The sequence below is a fragment of the Prorops nasuta genome, unplaced genomic scaffold (assembly GCF_024137725.1).
Source record: "Prorops nasuta isolate Cenicafe-Biocafe unplaced genomic scaffold, Cenicafe_Pnas_1.2 PNAS00004, whole genome shotgun sequence".
Classification (NCBI taxonomy): Eukaryota; Metazoa; Arthropoda; class Insecta; order Hymenoptera; family Bethylidae; genus Prorops; species Prorops nasuta.
The window spans coordinates 115,578-135,062 of NW_027116801.1; the positions used below are offsets into that span (position 1 = coordinate 115,578).

Below are 19,485 nucleotides of genomic sequence, written 5' to 3' on the forward strand. Positions count from 1 at the left end.
GAATATACTTTTATGATTAAACTGTGGCTTTTTATAAATCAAACTCGAGCTAAAATGGTAAATTTGCATTGAACTGACTATAATAAAATAATAAGATGCACAAGAATAGATAGAGAAGAGTAAACCGTAAGAATTACCATGATGACATATAGCAGAAAGTGCACTCGATTGCGAGATGCCAATATTTCGATTTTACATACTGCAAGATTGGGTAAATAATAAGTATTACAGTGTGAAATCAGTAAATTTACTAAAATTTTCTTTGAAACAGGCAATAATTGTCATTTCGCGATTCAAGGAACACAATTTTCACCTCTCTTATTTTTTTGTTTTTCTCGTGTGCGGTAAATTTGACCATTCTGCACTGCAATAATAATTACTATTTTAGAATCTGTAGGATTTGGTGCTATGTAAAACTCGAAAAACTTGCTTCGTATCAGAGTAATTCTTCAATATTGCGTGGAAAATTGTAATCTTTGCTTTAATCCGGCCCCTCTATAGTACATGTGTACTGTATAACCACTTTTTTACGTATGAGATTATAACACATTCCATTGGATGCCATATAATATACCGTTCAAATGTTTCATTTTCCTTTTGTTTCTCGTTAACTGCTTTTGAATATCTTTATCATCGATTATAAAAGTACGCAAGAGAATTTTATTTCTCTGAAAATTAAAGCCTGTCCGACTGGTGTAGCTGACTGTAGAGTTTCATGTTCCACACGAACTACCTTAAATTGCAATAATTTCTGCTATGGCTGAAGGGAGGAAATTAGGTAAGTGTAGTTTAATTATTTTTTGTTAGGGTCGGTAGATAAGGGTTTTTCGGGAATTTCTAGTCCCGAGGCGGATGGGATTGTTTTAATCCAGGATTTGTTGTGGAGGCGAAAAGGACGGTCACGTCTCGAATTTATGACTAGATAGCACCGTCTATTTTCAGACATGCCTGAACTTAACAGACGCCACGAGACTCTCCGCGCTAACGCCACCTCAAATCGAGAATAATGCGCGTTTACTAAATCAAGCAGCAGAGTAGTAGAGTAGTCTCCACTAATGCTTCAACCACCAGAAAATTAGTGTGTAAATCAAAAAACTCTCGCTTTAATAAAATCCAATTTAGAAATTATCTGCTGCTAGAGAGAGCCGTCAAAGCTAAATTATAATCCCCGTGCCTCGTTCTTTTTTCTTTGTTTCTTATACAATTGTTAGCCATTATAGTTTCCTATCGAAAGAAAATTTAATCTTTCCTCCCTCTATATATAGGTATATTTGCCATGATGAGAGCTCTCTTGAATAATTGATATGGAGAAGGTGAGAAAAAGTGTTGCACGGAGAATTTTCTTTTTTGCTATTGCTCCTAATGCTTTTTTTCAGCAACATTTCGCGTTTCATTCTATGGGCGATATCGCCCGGTCACGTTTTGACTTTACTGCCCGTTTTCTCTCTCTCTCTCTCTCTCTCTCTCTCTCTGCTACTGTGCCGTGCTTGCTTATCAGACGTCGCGGTTTATGCAGCTTTATCGGCACCCAACTTCAGCGTAGAATAATGTACATAAATCGCGCTACCTCTCAGGTGAGAGTTCACTCGAATTCGTTGCAACAGTAACCTAGCTGCTGCAACTCGAAAATCTTAAAAGGCACTCTGGAATGTTCAGTGGACCCTTTGAGGAAACGATATAGCTATATAGGTATATATGTAACTTTCAATAAGAATAAAAATTTCGATTGAAAGCAGAAAATATGTATAATGTATGTATTAGGATTGAAGCGTTTTATTTATTTTGTTTTGCTTTTATATAAGAGTTTGGGTTGTCGCGCTATTTTCGACTAATAACAATACGAATCAGAGAGCGTTACCGATACTAACAGTTGTTGCTACGAAGGATATGATTGGATGTCAATAAAGGAGCCGATAGGAGATGCGCGTGCTCAAATATGCGAATGGTCGACAAGCGTGTGCGGACAGCCAGGCGACTCCGGGCCGAATCTCGCGGTAGCGTAGTAGTAATATTTTTCAATTGTACCTTGGTTATTCGACGAAGTAGTCAGTAGCAATGAGAATTATTAGGTTATATGCACAACGCACATTCTGTACTTTACATATTCAAAGTAAAATATTGTACTTGAAGGATTTATTGTTTATTATTAAAAAATAGAAGATCCTACATATATAATGTTGATATAGATAGAATAAGGGCCGGAGGAAAGAAAGGAACGATCGTTTAAGATGGGAAATTTGCTCGATTGTGTGGTTTTTCTTTGTGAATCTATTAATATGGTTAATTTATCGCCATATTAAAATGTGTAATGTATAATTAAGACATGGCGAAACGACGAGACACCATCGATTCGCGAAACTTTATCACCCTTGACTTTTATTTCGTAAGCGCGGAACGCGCATTAATTTCAGGGAGCATAAACCACGAGAATTCCGGTTACATGCATGCAGGAGCGATCCGCGTCATAAACAGTAACGTCTCGTCCACAAATGTTGGACCAATAAGAGGGCCATAACTACTTGGAGAAGACAATCTACCAACTCAATTTCCTAAAACTTTATATTCCACCGTCGTCGCCCCATCGATAATTGCGGGGATGAAACTTGATTTATCACAACTATATATATATATATATATATATATATACACTGTTCGTGATTGATTTCCGCTCGTTTTTTTCTTCCCTTTTCGCTATTCGTATCGAAAGAACTAGATGGTGAAATTAATAGATTAAGCTAACGATATAGCCCGATAATGTTGATTTTATTTTTTATATAAGATTGCGGCTATGCAATTAAAAATTGCAGTTTTCCAGCGACGAATTTTTCAGAGGCCTGCTTTCGTTTGGACGATGCAGTCCATTTAAAGCTATCGCGTCGTTTCACATGTAAAATTCGAGCTTTTTTATACATGAGTGCAAGGTACGTGAATGGTCGGCGTTACAAACGAGTCGAAAAGTTTGTGGGACAAAAAAGTAACGGCCTGGGCCTCGGTGAAGCGAACATTTTCGCGAATTACTGTTCTTTCGCGCGTTCCAATCGCTTCATAACTGAAATCTGATATTAATCTCAATTCGAGCGCGCATCCGGTCCACTACCAGGACGACCGACGCTTAATGCAATTTAACTTTAAATAACGCTTTCATTCAACTTTGCCTCGACTGGAAAACTGCGAGCACGTGTTTCATTGTAACTTGCTCGAATAATGCTTCTCCACAGTTTTTCCCTATTCTTCTTTTCTCTGCGAGCTTCGCTCGATCAGTCTACGAGCTAGTTTTATCCAGAGCTTCGATATAACACAATTTATTGTAAAAACCATATCGAGATTCTAATTAAAAATAATTTTTTTATTTAATAATGGCATTAATGAGGAGAAAGCAGTTTATGGCCTAAGAAAATTAGATTTAGCTTATTTCTCAAAGTTTCACACGATTTTTCTCAAATCATTCTTATATATATATATATATATATATATATATATATATAGGCTGTCATAAATTTCAAGGTGTAGACCAGGCCGCAGGTCTCGCGCGCGTCCCTTTGTTCCCCCAGCCCATTCTCCCCTCCCCTCCCCCAACCCTTCCCCAGCTCAATTCTTACTTTATTTCTTTGTTAACACCCAAGAAAATTGAGTTTCCCCAAAGTTCGTGCCTGCAAGTTTGCTCGACCCGATGCCACTATGGGGAAAACTTTTTGCAACACGACTAATTAAAGGCTCAACTTTTTCCACCCTTCACATTTTTCTTTGCGCATTAACACAGCTCCCTTCCTTGTACTTGCTCAAAGATGCTCCAAAAACTGCTAGATTGAAAAACGTTTTCGTCGTGTGATTCGTGAAGCCGGTGCTATTTTTGCCGAGGTAAAACTTGCGTTTTCAAAAATTTTTTTTTATTTTCCCAAATCACATGTAACAGCAACGTTTTAGTTTCTCGGAACTACTCCACCAGATCTTGTAGAACATTTTCCTCGATCGTTTTTAGACCCTCCAACTCTCGATTTTTAGCAAACAACTTTTCTCCCGTATTTGCGCGACAAATCATTGAAATGATTACTGTTACAACATTTTCTACTTAAATTATCGAATTTATTATTAGACATTTAATTGCTCTTTTGTTGCATTAATATTACTTTTCAGCGGCTAATACGAGTTACATTAACTCGTTTAGCACGTAGAGCTATCCTTTCAGTTTAGTTTTCTAGTGGCTCGGATGCTTCCATGTGTGTATCTTCATTCCCTCGAGCATTTTGCAAATTAACTGGATCGCGTATGTGCCTTAATTTGCGCGGGAAAAAACTTACTATCTAAATTACAAATATAAGAAGTGGCGAGTCAGGGAGAGCAATATTTGCAGTTGGTGCGAAAGCTTCGGCCGCACCTGGTTCTTTTTTTGTTTGTTTTTTTGTTTCTCCCTCTCTCTCTCTCTCGAAAACAAAACGCCACCGTTATATAAAAGTTATAAATATGCAACGCCCACCTCTGCACAATGCCGAAACGCTTTTGTAAACAAAATGAGATGCATGGCTTATACCCTTAGAACCGTTCGCGCTATTCTTTAAATTGTATTTATTCACAAGTTTTCCACATGCACGCGTAACTTTTTAATTACGATTAACGTCAGAAGCCAGCTGCTTTTTACATATTTTCATTCATTTGCTTAGCTACTCAAACTATTTTTGTGCTAGCAACTCTAGCTTTATCAACCATCTAGTCGTAATTCGAGAAATTGATGACGCTTGACCAAAATCTATTTCCTCTACTTATCGTAAAATTCAGAAATTCTCGTGGCGTAACTTTTTACAAGTCCGATCAAATCCAGACTTTTACTACTAGTTATTAATATAAATTCAATATTTAGCTACTTGGGATATCTGTTATTGGCTCGTTCTAAAGTTCCAGAAACTCATTTTCGATTTCGTGTATAGTATAAAAGTGCTGGCAAACATTCGACATCTTTAGCAATCCTCAAAGTTTTTTGTCGTCACACGCATAAGTGAACCTATATTAGAGTATATTTCAACATTTCACTCCAATTCTCCAATACTCGTTGCGTGTATTTTCTCTCTGATGTAAGAAATAAAGAATTACATTCCTCGTAAGTAATCCATGCAGTAACGCCCCTATATGTATATGTATATATGGAGGTATAAATGTATGGCGCGCGCCCAAACTACCTTTATGCCCCCAAAATAAATCAGACCTTCCCTCTCGAAATAGTTTCGGATTCGTGTAAAAACAACAAGATCTTATATGGAGTTTCCTATGTGCGCAAACGAGGTTTTGAGCTTATGAATAATTGTTTAGACCGTAGTAAAATTTAAGTATAATTCACATCGTAAACTAGCGGATATTTTATGCCTGAAGGATCTCAACGAGGTTTTCTTCCACTCATATGGTAATTCTTTGGTTAAACTTTTATCCTCGTTATACTGTCGGATCTTGTGCGAAGTTAAGATTTACGCTTGGATGGATAAACTAATTAAAAGTCATGCCGGTAATTACGGGCGAAAAAAGCGTAAGGCGTCGGTAATAAGCGATAACAATATTCGAGCAACTCTTTGGTAAGATCCGGAAAGCTTTAAACGGACTCCCAAGAAAGTTGGTCTGATATGACTCGGCTTGATTTGCGATAATGCAGGAAATATCGTAAGCCGCGGCATGAAATTCCTATATAGATATATAACCCCCCCCCCCCCCCCCCCCCCCGCGCCCTCCTTTCCCCGTCTTATGCGCGCTTCCAGCCTCTATACTTCTCCCAAGTTCACTCACGGATAAGTCTCGCGAATATGAATATTGCATTCCTTCGCTGTAACGTACAGCAAAGTGAAACACAGGACCCCTCCCCCTTTCCACCATCTACCAGAAAATAAATTTGGCATGTAAAATTAATTAATCGCGAGAGATTTGGTAAAGTTTTGAACCTTTGCTCGACCGTGTCGCTTAACTCGATCTCTCCTCGCTGTGTGTGAAAAAGCTAGATAAAAGTGTATACATTTCTCGAGCGTATAGACTTCTTTACTCGAGCACATTTTTTCTGCACAATTTTTAATTCAATTTTTATTGAATATAAAAGAAAAAGAGGTCAGCAATGAGCATGTGTCGGGGGTTCGCGCGAAGCTAACATAAGGTTTTCATCGCAAACTATACGGGTCTGTCGGCAGTAACACGTGCGGTAACGCCTGCAAGGTGCTCTAATACGGCTAGAGCGTAAATTATGCCAAGAAGTCAGGATCTTGGCAATTCACCACAAAGCGGATTTGGTCTACCCTGATCCACGGAAGCTACCAATAAGAACTTTAAACTGCTATGATATGTAAATAAAAGCTCCATCTCACCCATCCAGAATCGTTTGATCGAAATTCTTTCAGTGAGCAGTAAAGATAAAAATTCAGTGATACAAGTCAATGACTTCACTTACGAAAACCAATATCAGCAGTACCGCTTGACGGAATGATCGAGGCTGCAAAAAATATATTAATTTGCATTATAAGCGAAAGCTTCTTATTTGTAATGCAAATTGTTTAACGCAGGATAATGGGTAATCGTAATGCACAACGAGATACCATAAATTTACGTTAATAGTTACGGTGGAATAGTTGAACGGTGTTTATTTCCTTGAATCTGCACTCGACGCGGGAAATTGATAGAGTATAATTCCGTAAATGATCCGTGAAACAGAGTGGCTTAATGATTTGTATCAATAATTGTCGCCTCGCTTCCGATGTCTATATATACAGGGTGTAACGAAACGACCGCCTTTTCTCGTAACTGGAGGTTCGGGGTGACAAACTGAGTGCACGTGTAAAATTTCGTTCGAATCGTTCAAGAGGTTTAAAAGTTATTTCTATTTAAAAATCACCCTTTTTCAGTCCTTTTCGAACGACTTTAACTGCATAATGGAAAGTGGAGAAAGTGAAAAACAATTGATGAGCACCCAGCTAGAATGTAAAAATTATCGATCGCGTGCGGTAATACTTTTGCTATTTAATTCTTTAATCTGGCTATTAGATTAATTTTAAAAATAACAAAATCCTTTATATTACAATTCCAATTCAATTCAGTACAAGCATCATTGACTGATTTGTTGGAAAGAGCGAGTTGACGCAATGTAAAGGAAAGTATCAAAAGCTAAGATATCGCGCGAGCGCAATGATAACTTAATAGACAATGCATGAGGGCATTCTCTTTCTACTAACGAAGCTAAAGGGAATGATTCAAAATCAATACATTGATGAAGGAGAAAACTAAACTCACCCATTAAATGTTCTGCAAGTTCCTTTAAATCGAAGTTTTTGAAAAAGCTTCAAACTGGCTCCTCGATGATTTCCAGAAAGCACACTATCACTGATTTTGCATTTAAACACTTGTGAATTTAAACAAATTAGGTATTAACCTACGTTTCTTCAAAACACTGGAGAATTTGACACTTTTGAACTGTTTGAAGTAGGGTGATTAAGAGTGGTCGAAACGAATTATTGATTATTCTATCTCTCTGTGTCTCTCTTTTCAGCCTACTTCAAACAGTTCAAAAAGTGTCAAATTAACCGGTGTTTTGAAGAAACGTAGGTTAACACCTAATTTGCTTAAATTCGCGAGTTCTTAAGTGCAAAATCAATGAAAGTGTGCATTCTGGAAATCATCGAGGAGCCAGTTTGAAGCTTTTTCAAAAACTTCGGTGTAAAGGAACTTGGAGAACAATAATGGGTAAGTTTAATTTTTTCTATCATCAATGAATTGATTTTAAATAATTCTTTTTACCTTCGTTTGTAGAAAGAAAATGCCTTGATGTGTTTCCTATTAAATTATCAGTGCAGTCGCGTGACATCTTAGCTTTTGATACTTTCCTTTTCATTCTATCTTCTCCCTCTTTCCATCAATTCAGTCAATGATACTTGTATTGAATTGATTTGGAATTGTAATGAAAAGGATTTTGCTATTTTTAAAATTAATCTAATAGCCAAATTAATGAAATAAATAGCAAATGTATTATCGCGCGCGATCGATAATTTTTACATTCTAGTGGGGTGTTCGTCAATTGTTTTTTCACTTTCTCCACTTTATTATGCACAGTTAAAGACGTTCGAAAAGGACCGAAAAAGGGTGAGTTTTAAATGGAAATAACTTTTAAACCCCTTGAACGATTCGAACAAAATTTTACACGTGCATTTGGATGGTCACCCCGAACCTCCAGTTACGAGAAAAGGCGGTCGTTTCGTTACACCCTGTATATATACGTTTCGTCAGTCCTCTATTTCTGTTATCTTCGACCGACTGTCAGTCGAGATTGCATTCTATAAAATTGATGCCAGTGCTACGTACTCTCTTGAATATTCAGCCGAAAATCTCGAAAGAATTTTTCTACTCTTACTGCAAAAGACGATCCTTCTACTCGTAAGTGATTCGTCCAGAATATTCTCAGACAATCCCAAATACTTTTAGTAAATTTTGTAATTTATTGCGTGGAGTGTTTGTGAGTAAAGTTAGGATCAAGAGAGTGAAGTAGAAGATTAATTAAAGAGAAGTTCGACGAAATCCTGACAAAGTTTCGCGTTAAATGACAGACTTGCCAGTATTTGTACAGCTCTCTTGGAATAATAATGCACGTTAAATATTATCCGTGACTACGTGCTTAAGCTTCATATTAAAAGCTTAATTCAAGCCAGAATAACACGGGAGATTTCTCTATTAAAATCTTTTATCTGATCTTATGGAAGTTCTCTCGGGATAAGTATTGTACTTTCTTAAAGTTACCCGATCCCACAGGAGCCTTTCGACGACGGTTCGCTTTTATACTTTTATCCTCAACTGTTCATTTTTCAACGACTCTTATCAGTACTATCAAACTTACTAATAATTCGCTTGCTTAACCACGTCTTCGACCTTTTCCCATTTCTTTTCTCACTTTCAGTCTTCTCTTTTTCATTATCAATTGAAATAATCACTCGACTTACTTAAGATCCTTTCTTCGACCACAGAAATTTCCCCATCTACCAAAGGTCTCTAAAGTAAACTCGAAGCATCATAAAAATTAAAATAACTTGAATTTTCACTTAAATTTAATGCAGAGCATTTTTTCGCTTCTCCAATATCACGAAAACTACACGAGAACATGCGAACAGTGTTATACTGGAAATCGATGTAGTGCATTTGTAAAGGATAGTTTTTGCAAGTAGTTTAATTTCGCTTTAAATTTACATTAAAGTGCAGTGTGTTATCAAAATTTCTGTGTTGATTATAAAACAAATATTTAATATACGATATTACACTGAAAAAGTTTGTAATATTGCAAATGTGTTTGTATATGCATATAACATTGTACTTGAAATGAAGTATTGGATGTAGGTTTGGTGGATATTATACTCAATGGCCTAATGGATTATTGATAAAATATTAGTATATAGCAAGGGTTGATTGCGTCGATTGGATGACAAGGGGATGAGGTTAGGCCTTATCTAGGGAGATAAGCAATCTGTACGTTAACATTGGGTGGTATGGAAGCTAGGTTATAGGTTGGCTATGCTGTAGCTTGAACTTGGCCATTAGCGGCCGGCAGCTTGCAGTGTATACCTATATATCCCTAATAGCCGAAGCTTCAACGGTAGCAGTTGTATGGAAACTATCGTTCGTCTCCGCTAGCTGCCCGTCTCCTTAAAATCGAATCCCCTCGCGCGATGCCAACCCTACATAGCTAAGGGCTCTTGGACCAATCCCCTACGTTACAATTCCTCTCGACCACCATTATTCTCACGAAATTCGGATATCCGACTTTCGCTGGAAAATGGCCATACACAGCTTCAATGATATTACATCATTAACGTAAGAGGTGCCATCGCGCGTTGCATCCTGTCAATGCATTACGCCAAATTCTCTATAACCGTCTGCTTAATTTCATTGCTTTCTACTTGAATATATGTATGTTCTCCATAAATACGGTAAAAATTAGGCAGACGGTAAGAGGTTTATTAAATGTCATTTATTGTGTTATATATATTAAGAAGAAATATATGAATTTATAACTCTGAGAAACAATATTATTTACAGAGAGGGAAATATGGTACGCGTCAGCAACTCGTTCAATCGAGTCTCGAATTCGTGCAGGAACGATGATGTCTGGCAATGGTGTGCCAACACCTCCGACAGGAGAAGCAAGGAACATTGTCCTTTTCGTCGGAGACGGCATGGGTATGACTACCCTAACGGCAGCGAGAATACTATCCGGCCAACGTCATGGAAAGACTGGGGAAGAAGCTCAACTCGCCTGGGACGAGTTCCCCGCAGTTGCCTTAGCAAGGGTAAGCAACCTTTTCCTCATATATATATATATATATATATACATTCTTTTTTCACCATCTCTATTTATTTTTTATACGCAGCTACGACTTCTCCGTATCCATTCCATGCTCTATATAATTCAACTTTGACATCAGGTTTTACCAAAGTGCACTCTTCTTTCTCATTCTTAACTCTATTTTCATTCCCTTTCATCAAAGTACGACTTTTTCCATTTCCACTTACTTAGTATCCAAGCATGCCCCTTCGCCTCTGCGTATCCATCTCTCTCTCTCTCTCGTCCGTTTCTTATCTCCTCATTCCTCTCCATTCCCTTTTATATATATTTCACGCCCTTCCCTTTTCTCTTCTTCATCTTTCACTTCCTAATTCCTGTATTTGCCCTCTCTTTACTTTATTCTCCACATTTTACTCCGGCTCCTCCTGCCCTTACCCCATGACCCTCTTATTTCTCGTCCTAATCCTGTTACTTGTTGTTATTTTCTCATTTCGATCCTTCCCCTTTTGCTCTTCATTCCTCTGCTTGTTTCCTAGAATTTTATACATTAAAATACCACTCTGCCCTTATTTTCTTGGTTCATCCTTTCGCTAGAGGGCTGAATCCCTCCCCCTCTGATTCTCGTATGTATACAGGCCTGTCCGAAGGATTCAGGGGCTGCCTGAAAGTTCCTCCCCCCCCCCCCCCACCCCCGCGCCTCCTCCTTCCTCCCTACGACGGGTCCTTTCGAGGTCTTCAAGGACTCCGATATAACCCAGAGCTTATTACCTTGTGATACGATGGCAAGCATGTTCTGCTTAAAATAGACTGAAGGGAAGGTACCATTTTTAATCCCTCCACTCCCCAACCCCATCGCAACGACCTCATCAACTTTATCCCTCAGAGACTACGTGACTCTGGTTTGCCTCGTCAATTTTTTTACGATACCTACCGTAGTTGTACGATTTCTATTATCTCTCTCCTCGTTCTTACAGTAAACCCCTATTTTTACCGTCAAATCCAATTAAACATCGCGTAATTAGCTACTCGCACTGCTCGGCCAGCGAGATTGAAATTTTTTCTCCTCGTAGAGAATAGAAGGAAAAGCGATGGTAAATCTAATTATTGCCAAGGGCGTTTCTACGATAGTACATCTAAGAGTTTTGCAAGTTAACGCACAAAAATAAATATTATTTCCATTGATCGGGTGAGCTTAATTATTATACGAGACCAATTTCGATGATTCTGTACCTGTATACCATGCGGGAATAATCCCAAATAATCTTGTTAAAAGGGAGTAGAGAGAGAGAGAGAGAGAGAGAGAGAGACGGTAAGGAAACTGTGAGGGGATTTATAGTGGAATAAAAGGATCTCCTTTAAATAAGCTTAATTATTTACGAGTGCTGCTAGATACCTTTACCCCCTTTTCCCTCTTTAACCTTTCTTCGAATTTACCCTAAACATGGCTTAACTCACAGAGCCGACCTGAGTGATTAAGAGGCCTGAATAATTCACTGGTGATCGAAGCTGGTATCGTATCACGGCTACCAGAGATTAAAGCTTAAGCACAGTAGCGATAAAACGCCTTTAGAGATGCTCTAGCTATTATACGAGAAAAAGGTCAAAGAGAATAATATCAGAGCGCTTCTATTGTTTTAAAATTAATCGAAATTAATAAGTAGCACTCTTTGAAATCCTAGATACACAAAAATTATAATTTTTTTTAATGGATCAGCTATAACCGTTGAATAATTAGTCATTTTCTCCATGAGTATAATAACTTGTTTATATATGTATATATATATTATTTGTAGTCACACGAAAGATGCCCCACCCTCTCCCGTTCTTCAGACAACTCTGTCTTGCTCCGGCTTCTCAAGCTTTATTTAAAGAAACGATTTATCGTTAAAGTCTCTGGAGGATAGAGCTATGAATTTCCTGAAAGTGTGGCCGTATCAGTGTTACTTTATTCCTCATTTTCCAGGTTTCCTTGTCGAGACCAATCCGGAAATCATTTCTATTCCCAGGCACGTAAGCCGCAGTAAGATATCCTGCAAGTTTGTGCTGATTACAAAATCGTAAAAACAGGAATGTCCCCGTATGTCACCGGTACGTTTTGTCGAACGCTAGATTCACTTCCGGGGTTTTATTAATTTCTGTCCGTTTATTCATTTGCCAGTGGCACGTGCCTCTAGCTCCAGCCCAAACTAATAAGCCGTACCACTTTGTATCTGTTTACATTCGTGATGGTCTTGGTATTTACGCGAATGTAGTGTGTGTGTGTGTGTGTGTGTGTGTGTGTGTGTGCGCGAACTGAATCTTTGTGGCTCATGCGCGGGAACCAAACATAACCTGCAAATGTGTAAAACTTGTACAGGTCGAGTAACTTTTTTTATTTTTACATAACTTATTCGTTTCTTGTTTAACACATTCCAGCCTTTTCTACTGCTATCATTGCGACACTCGGAGTATAAACCTGTAGGCGTCCATCTACTTTTTTGAATAAACGTATAAAGCTTGAACAGAAAGCGATATCCGGAGTACAATTCGTCAGAGCTTGAAACAGAAGTGACTCTTCTATTTTTCTTTTCTCAATGTTGCTCGATACACGCAATACGAATATTCGCAGACTAATATAACCTTTCTCGTGTAGAAACGCCCTGTAGCCAGCAGCTAAGACGAACATAACCTACAAGTGTACAGGTGCGCACGTTGTTTGCAACGCTCACGGATAGATGAGATCGTAGGTGTGTCGCACGTACAGGCACAGATACACTCGTGGATATCCTTATGACTATATTTATATATATATATATATATACATTTGTGTTTTGCGTTTCTTGGAGGGTAGCTGCAGTTGCATGCAATGTCTGCGAGAGTGAAATATGCCGGGGACGTGCCGCGCATGTAACAGGCCACCGGCAAGGAAAACAAAATCACCGTGACATGCATGGCACGTCGTTCGTACTGAAAGTGCTAAGCAACTGCATTTCTCACCTCTTCATTTTTTTCATCTACGCCCTGACTCGACGGAACGCCCATCGCTATTATTAAGCAAAATTCTTATCGTTTCTGTCCCTAAATATACTGCAGCACGGTGGTACCCGGCCTTAAAATTCTTCAAGAAAGACTTTTCTTTTTTCATTAAACCCTACCTAGCCGAAGCTACCCAAAGGACAAGACATCATTTTATTTCCTTACAAATGCATAAAAATTAAAAAAATATCGCAGCGTTCATCTTATACTACGCTTTTTACGACAGTTTGTCTGATTTTTTTTATGCTCATCTTCCAAGCACCATCATCCGCAGACTCGATGGCTCTTCTTTACGGTTTTTCCCAAACATAGCCATTACGTTCCAACAAGAACATATTTTACCTCTATCTAACCTCCTTTCTCCACTACCTGCTTACTCATCCTTTTGATTCGCAGAGAGAGGGAGAGACGAAGGATCAACAAATAATCTGTATACTCCAGCTGAACAATTACCAAACATGCGTTATAGTTTCTGCAAATTATTCTCTTAAAATTTAACTGTAAAACATTTCTCGTTAAATTAGTTGGCTAAACAAATGCTGGTGCTTGTACGTTTGGTCGATGAGCTTTTCCAGCTATCCCGACAATATTTAGGATCGTCAAGGTCCAACGAAATGGAATTAACACATTTTCGTATTACCAATTGAATGTTTATTTGTAATTATAGTAAAACCGATTTATTATTTGATAATTGAATTTGATATTATACAAGTGGAATTGGGTATGGGCGAGGTACAGCGTGTTATCGGAGAGCGAAGTGAAAACTGGGGGGGAGGAGCTAGGGTGCGCGTTGATACAACATTGGCAGCGGGACAAGTAGGGGCTAATTGGGGCAGATTGGGGTAGCCGGGGGTAAAAATCGGGTAGTCAGCGAGAGAGAAAATTGACCGGGAGAGCGTCGTTGTTCAAGCGAATTTCAAGTGTGGGAGGTACGTTTTCACGGCTACACCTGCCAAATACCACGAAGAGAGCAGTTTTGCCTCGGGGAACCTCAGCTATTTTTTATGTTATGGTAAATTCGAGGAGGACTTCTCTCTTTATTAAATATCGAGCCTCGGGCTATGCGTCTCACTTTCTCCTACCTTTTCATTTCTTCTTTCGAGACTATCTCTTTTCTTTCTTCCTCATATAGTTTTGCACGTTTCTTACTTTCCGCCCTTCTCCTTCTCTTTCCTTCCACCACCGTTCGGGGCGCGCACCCCTTCACTCGCATACATTACGTAATATACTCGAGTGCTATGCATTTCAGGGTTAGCACCAGACGGTCGTCATAAAATTGAATGACGCAACTGTTTTATATTCATGAATTCGTCACCTTGGCAGATCTGGCCAAGTTTTCGCGGCTCCCCGGGCAGATATTAAAATAATAACGACCCGGATGATGCGGAAACTCGAGAAATTCACAGCTATCCATTCGCCTCTCCTTCTGTTCGGCGCTAACCAACGTCCTCGGGATATGCGAGCGAGGGATATGATACACCGCGTACCGATCTCACTTCTACCACCACCACCTCTCCCCCCTACTATCGACCGATGGGTACCACATAATGCTTCACTCGTTTCACTTATCATCACCCCAACGACTCCTCGAAGAATTCCATAGAAATTATTACCATCCCTCGATTAATCGAAACACCGAGGAATGTCTCTCTTTTTTCATCCCTGAGACACAATCTCAAGTCTATATATATATATATATATATATAAGCTATAATATCGTGCAGGTAATAAATATATGTTTAAATATATAAGGAATCTTTGTTCTCCATTCCTCGATCCAAGTTTGATCGGATCGAATATGGCCTTTCTTCTTTTTAGGTCGAGAAAAATTGAAACGAGGTATTCGGCGTATATGGAGGGGGGTTATGAATTGTGCTTTATGGTGCCTGAATAATTCCTGGCAGAATTCGACGAAGAATTTCACCGAGCGATAAATATCGAATGCTGGAAGGTGAATAGTGCAAGTTTCGGTGGTTTATAAGCTCCCTTTGGAGCTTTTCACGAGTCATCGCTCTGGGTGGCGTTTGCTTATCACGAGAATTTTCCTGCTGAGACGATGCCGGTGAATCGCGTGCCACGCGAACCAAAGTTTTTCGTGCTTTCGAATGCTTTGTCGAGCCAGTCGAAGCATGAAAAATCGAGTGAGAGGCAGTAACTCTGTATTGTGAAGTTCGTGAAAGCTTCATGCTGGCATCCTGAAAATATTTCTCCTTTCTTCGATTGAAATTTTTCCTGTGAAAAACAAAACAAAATACCCAAGAGCTTCCAGTACAACCGCCGCTCATCTTGAAGAATAAAAAAACATTGCAAAGAAGGAAGAATTTTAGTTTATATGCGAATAGAGGCGAGAAACTATATATTACGGGTATTGCTTAATTGTTTTTATAAGCTGTGAAAGAAATGGAGCTGAGCGTTGGGGAAAGAGTTTCGAAGCAATTCATGTTAGAGTTTGACAAGAAATGGTGATAGAGAAGGTATGCGCGCGAGCGTTGATATACGTTAGATTCTAACCATAGGTGAGCCATTCTGCAAATATCCTTGTCTAGAAATCACAATGGAGGCTTGTTGCTATTTGAGATAGACGGGCTTACAGATAGGCATTATAGTCTCTCGCATACCAGATGCGTTACACTGTTAGCATATGCAGAGTACAGCAATCTTGTGTGCCAACGATCGATTATGTCAATAAGCTTGGAAACTTAGCCATTCGGTCCAATATTTATTCATGAAAAAGCTATGCTTCTATTCTTTATATGCTATATACATATATAGGTATAATGATTCAATATAATTTTACCAACCTATATTTATGAAAATATTTCACATGCAGTATATTCACCTCGCGAAAAGTTCTACTCGAAAAAATAGATGAAAAATCAGTAGAGCCATGTCCATGACATTAATGCTTCAGGATTAAAATAATTTGCATTGGGAAATGTGACAAAAAAATACCTTCGAAGAAGAAAGGAGTTTGTGTGGATGCTAGACCTCTGAGATCTAACAGGGCGACTGATGCGATACAAGAATAATAAATGTTTGACCAATGTAATTAAAACTTTCTAAAGTCCCAGCCTCGTTGTTCCCGCATGCAGCGCATCATCCCCTCTATACTGGCAATTACACTTTTAATGAGCAGACTCTGACAAAGAAATCCGTGTATTTTCTTTGCAAATGTTTTACTCCACTTTTCGTAGTATTGCTCTAATCACCCGATGATAAATTCACGACGACAAACACGATTCTCGTTAGCTAAATATAGAGCTATCGTTAAAATAAAGCAATTTTAGAAAAGCGAGATTACCCATCGTCTCTTTTTTCCCCCAATAATGTCGAATGATATATATATATATATATATATATATATACTATATAGAGAGAGAGAGAGAGAGAGAGAGCCGATACACGTACACAATATTTCATGATAAACATCCAACTAAAATTTGTCAAATTTTAGTATAAATTATTGTACGTAGACCAGTAGTAACATACCTTTCGAATCAGACCAGTTTATTATAATTAGCCGTGATTAAATTACATGTTTATAGGTATAAATAAATAGTGCAGGCAACCAAAGTGATGTTTATTAGAATTTATACAAAATGTCAGTGGAAATAATGATCATTAAACGGACGAATTTGGAAAATTTGTTTTTGACATTAGGCGAAACTTTATCAAAGGGGGATAAACATTATTATCTGTTTGAAAGAATGAATCTGGTAGCCCCACGGGACGTCCTCTGTTCTGGACAATAGATTGTTCTGCGTTTTCCTGGACGTGCGATCGCGGTTTACCCCCAAGCCCGACACGATCAACGCTCCACAAGCCGAACTTTACCCGAGGAAGATGTATAAAACCGAATTTCTCTTGCGAAAATTACTTTTGCAAGTTTACCGCAATCGACAATTCATGAGCTTTCTCCCCCTGGAGATTGCAGTTCGCCCATTGTCGAATTTATAAGCTCTGCTACTTCGATTTACCATGTTACACCTCTTCACACCCCCCACCCCCCACCTCCTCCTTCATCTCCTTTCACCTTTCCTCAGTATCAATTCGGGCAGAGCCCGAAATACATTAGGCTCCATTTTGATACACCAAAGAAAAGAAGCTTTACGTCTAACCCCTTAACAAAATAATACAGTGCGATAAGAAAAAATATCCTATTCCTTATATAGCAAAGTGAATTAACCCTTCGCAAGAAGTTGTATAACTTTTCACTACTTCTTTTTGGTTATCGCATAAAAACGTTACTCGATTTATCGTACTACTTTTCGGAACCCCCGCGCTCCAAAGAAAAGAAAGAGAGTAGGGCAGATGTGTGTGCGTTCACAAATGCGCACACTCAGCTCTAATGAAGCTTTTGCTCAATAGAAAAGTGTGTAGACACATGTGACAGACCGCGGCAGGTCCGAAATTAAGGGTTAATATCCTGAGGTTTTTGTTTGTTCAGAGTCTTCGGATGTGAAAAAGAAAAGACTTAGACGAAGGTCTACGAGTAGCGCAATTAGCAAAGAGAAATGGGTATGTTTCGAATGCTTTACAGCTAAGGATATAAATCCACGGTTGACTTAAAGGGAAAGTGTGCGACTTCCGGTAAATAATGTTTCACCGGTACCTCTCGTAAACGGAAACGAACGGTTTCAATCACGGTTTCAATCAATGAAATGGATTGTCCGAGGGAGTTGCTCGCTACCAGTGGCTCTCAATATTGACTCGGGAAGCTTTCAGGGACATCTGCTTATCCACAAAAGAGTATAGCTCCCTCGAAGGACGATCAATCGTGCAGGAGAAGCTTATCCTTGTACCAAAGCTAGAAATCCCTTTGCTTAGACCCAGAGTGGAGTTCTTTCGCGACTCAAATTATTCCCCAATCAATTAAAGTCTTATCAGACCTCGCAAATTCCCTCTAAACGTACAAGTAGAGAAAAATGAATTTGGTCCGGCGACAGCGCTATGTAACAATTAGAGGAGCTTCTGGATAGAATTCCCTTGCTAATTGGATAGAAGGATAAATTGATATTTCTACTTTTGTTTACGGAGTAAAAGTATCACGGAAGGTGCAATTGGAGTAGAAATAATGATGTCGAGGCGTTAGCCGAGCGGTCATCAGGGTTTGTTTTAGTATGGCCATGGGTAGCGGGCATCGGACTCCTTTTATATCCTTTTCCTTAGTCCATCGGGCCTTTGTCATGGACCTTAGTGCGCCTCCCGAGGGGACGGTTCAGCCACGTTCGCCCTTCTCATCAGTTTCCATGTCCCCAGGCAGAGGTTACATGCTCGCTGAGTCGATAAGTGAAACTATCTACGTGTTTAGCCCATTCTCACGTGCACAAATGTTGTTGCTACTTCGCCAAGCAAACCTCTCTCCGCTCTCCCTTGGCCATCCTTATCGCTCACCCCCTCTCCGTCGACAAGCAATCCTCTCACTTCCACGCCTTTCAATCGCTACTCCAAATGTTGGCGCGGTGCTTTCAAAGTACTCCTGGAGGGACCTCTCCACACGATTACTTGCGAATTACTGGCACTCGTAAACAGCCTGGAACGCCAAGAATTCGATCAGCTACCTTGCAACATTTCCACGTTCCTCACTTTTGCTGAATATCACAGGAGACTCAACTTTTTTTTTGTTTTCTTTTGTTTTCTTTTTTTTTCTCATCCCTTTAAACAATCAAGATTTCATTTAATTAGCTTAGCATAACTCTGTGTACCCCTTTGTTAAATTTCTGTCCCGTGTTTTTCGGTGTTTTTATGACGCGGTTGAAAGTGGAAGAAGTCAAGGGAAGTAGAAATGACGCTGACAGGGTGGCCAGGGGAGCTTTGGATTGTGGCCAATGAGAGTAGCGTGGCGGATGTACCAAGCTGTAAAATGTATTGTTTTGGGGAAAGTGTGCATTGAATATTTTTATGCACAAGTGGATTTGGGTCGAGTAATCAGGGGGTTTTTCCGTTTTAGTCGGAGCCATTTGTTTGACGGTGCTTTCCGTACCCCTAAAAACTTACTGCGTTTGACATTGAGTTAAATGACTAGAAGTAAGCTACCCCTCGTGCTTTGTTCCCATTTAATAGTTTCATTTATCGCAGGATATGCCTTTTCACGTGAAAACCAGATCCTACGAATTTCTAAAGAGGAGCAAATTAACCAACCCTTTCTGCGTTAAAATTAAATCACGTCTAATGCAATTTTCGAT

General features: G+C 39.1%; 1 protein-coding gene across 1 annotated transcript in view; it reads left to right on the forward strand.

The window, feature by feature from the left end:
• LOC136772678 (alkaline phosphatase-like) overlaps positions 1-19,485 on the forward strand; it is a 143,102-nt gene that overhangs the window by 22,461 nt on the left and 101,156 nt on the right. Inside the window, exon 3 of the mRNA XM_066725805.1 lies at positions 10,039-10,289. Coding sequence (XP_066581902.1) covers positions 10,039-10,289 — 251 coding nt within the window. The remainder of the gene's footprint in view (positions 1-10,038; positions 10,290-19,485) is intronic.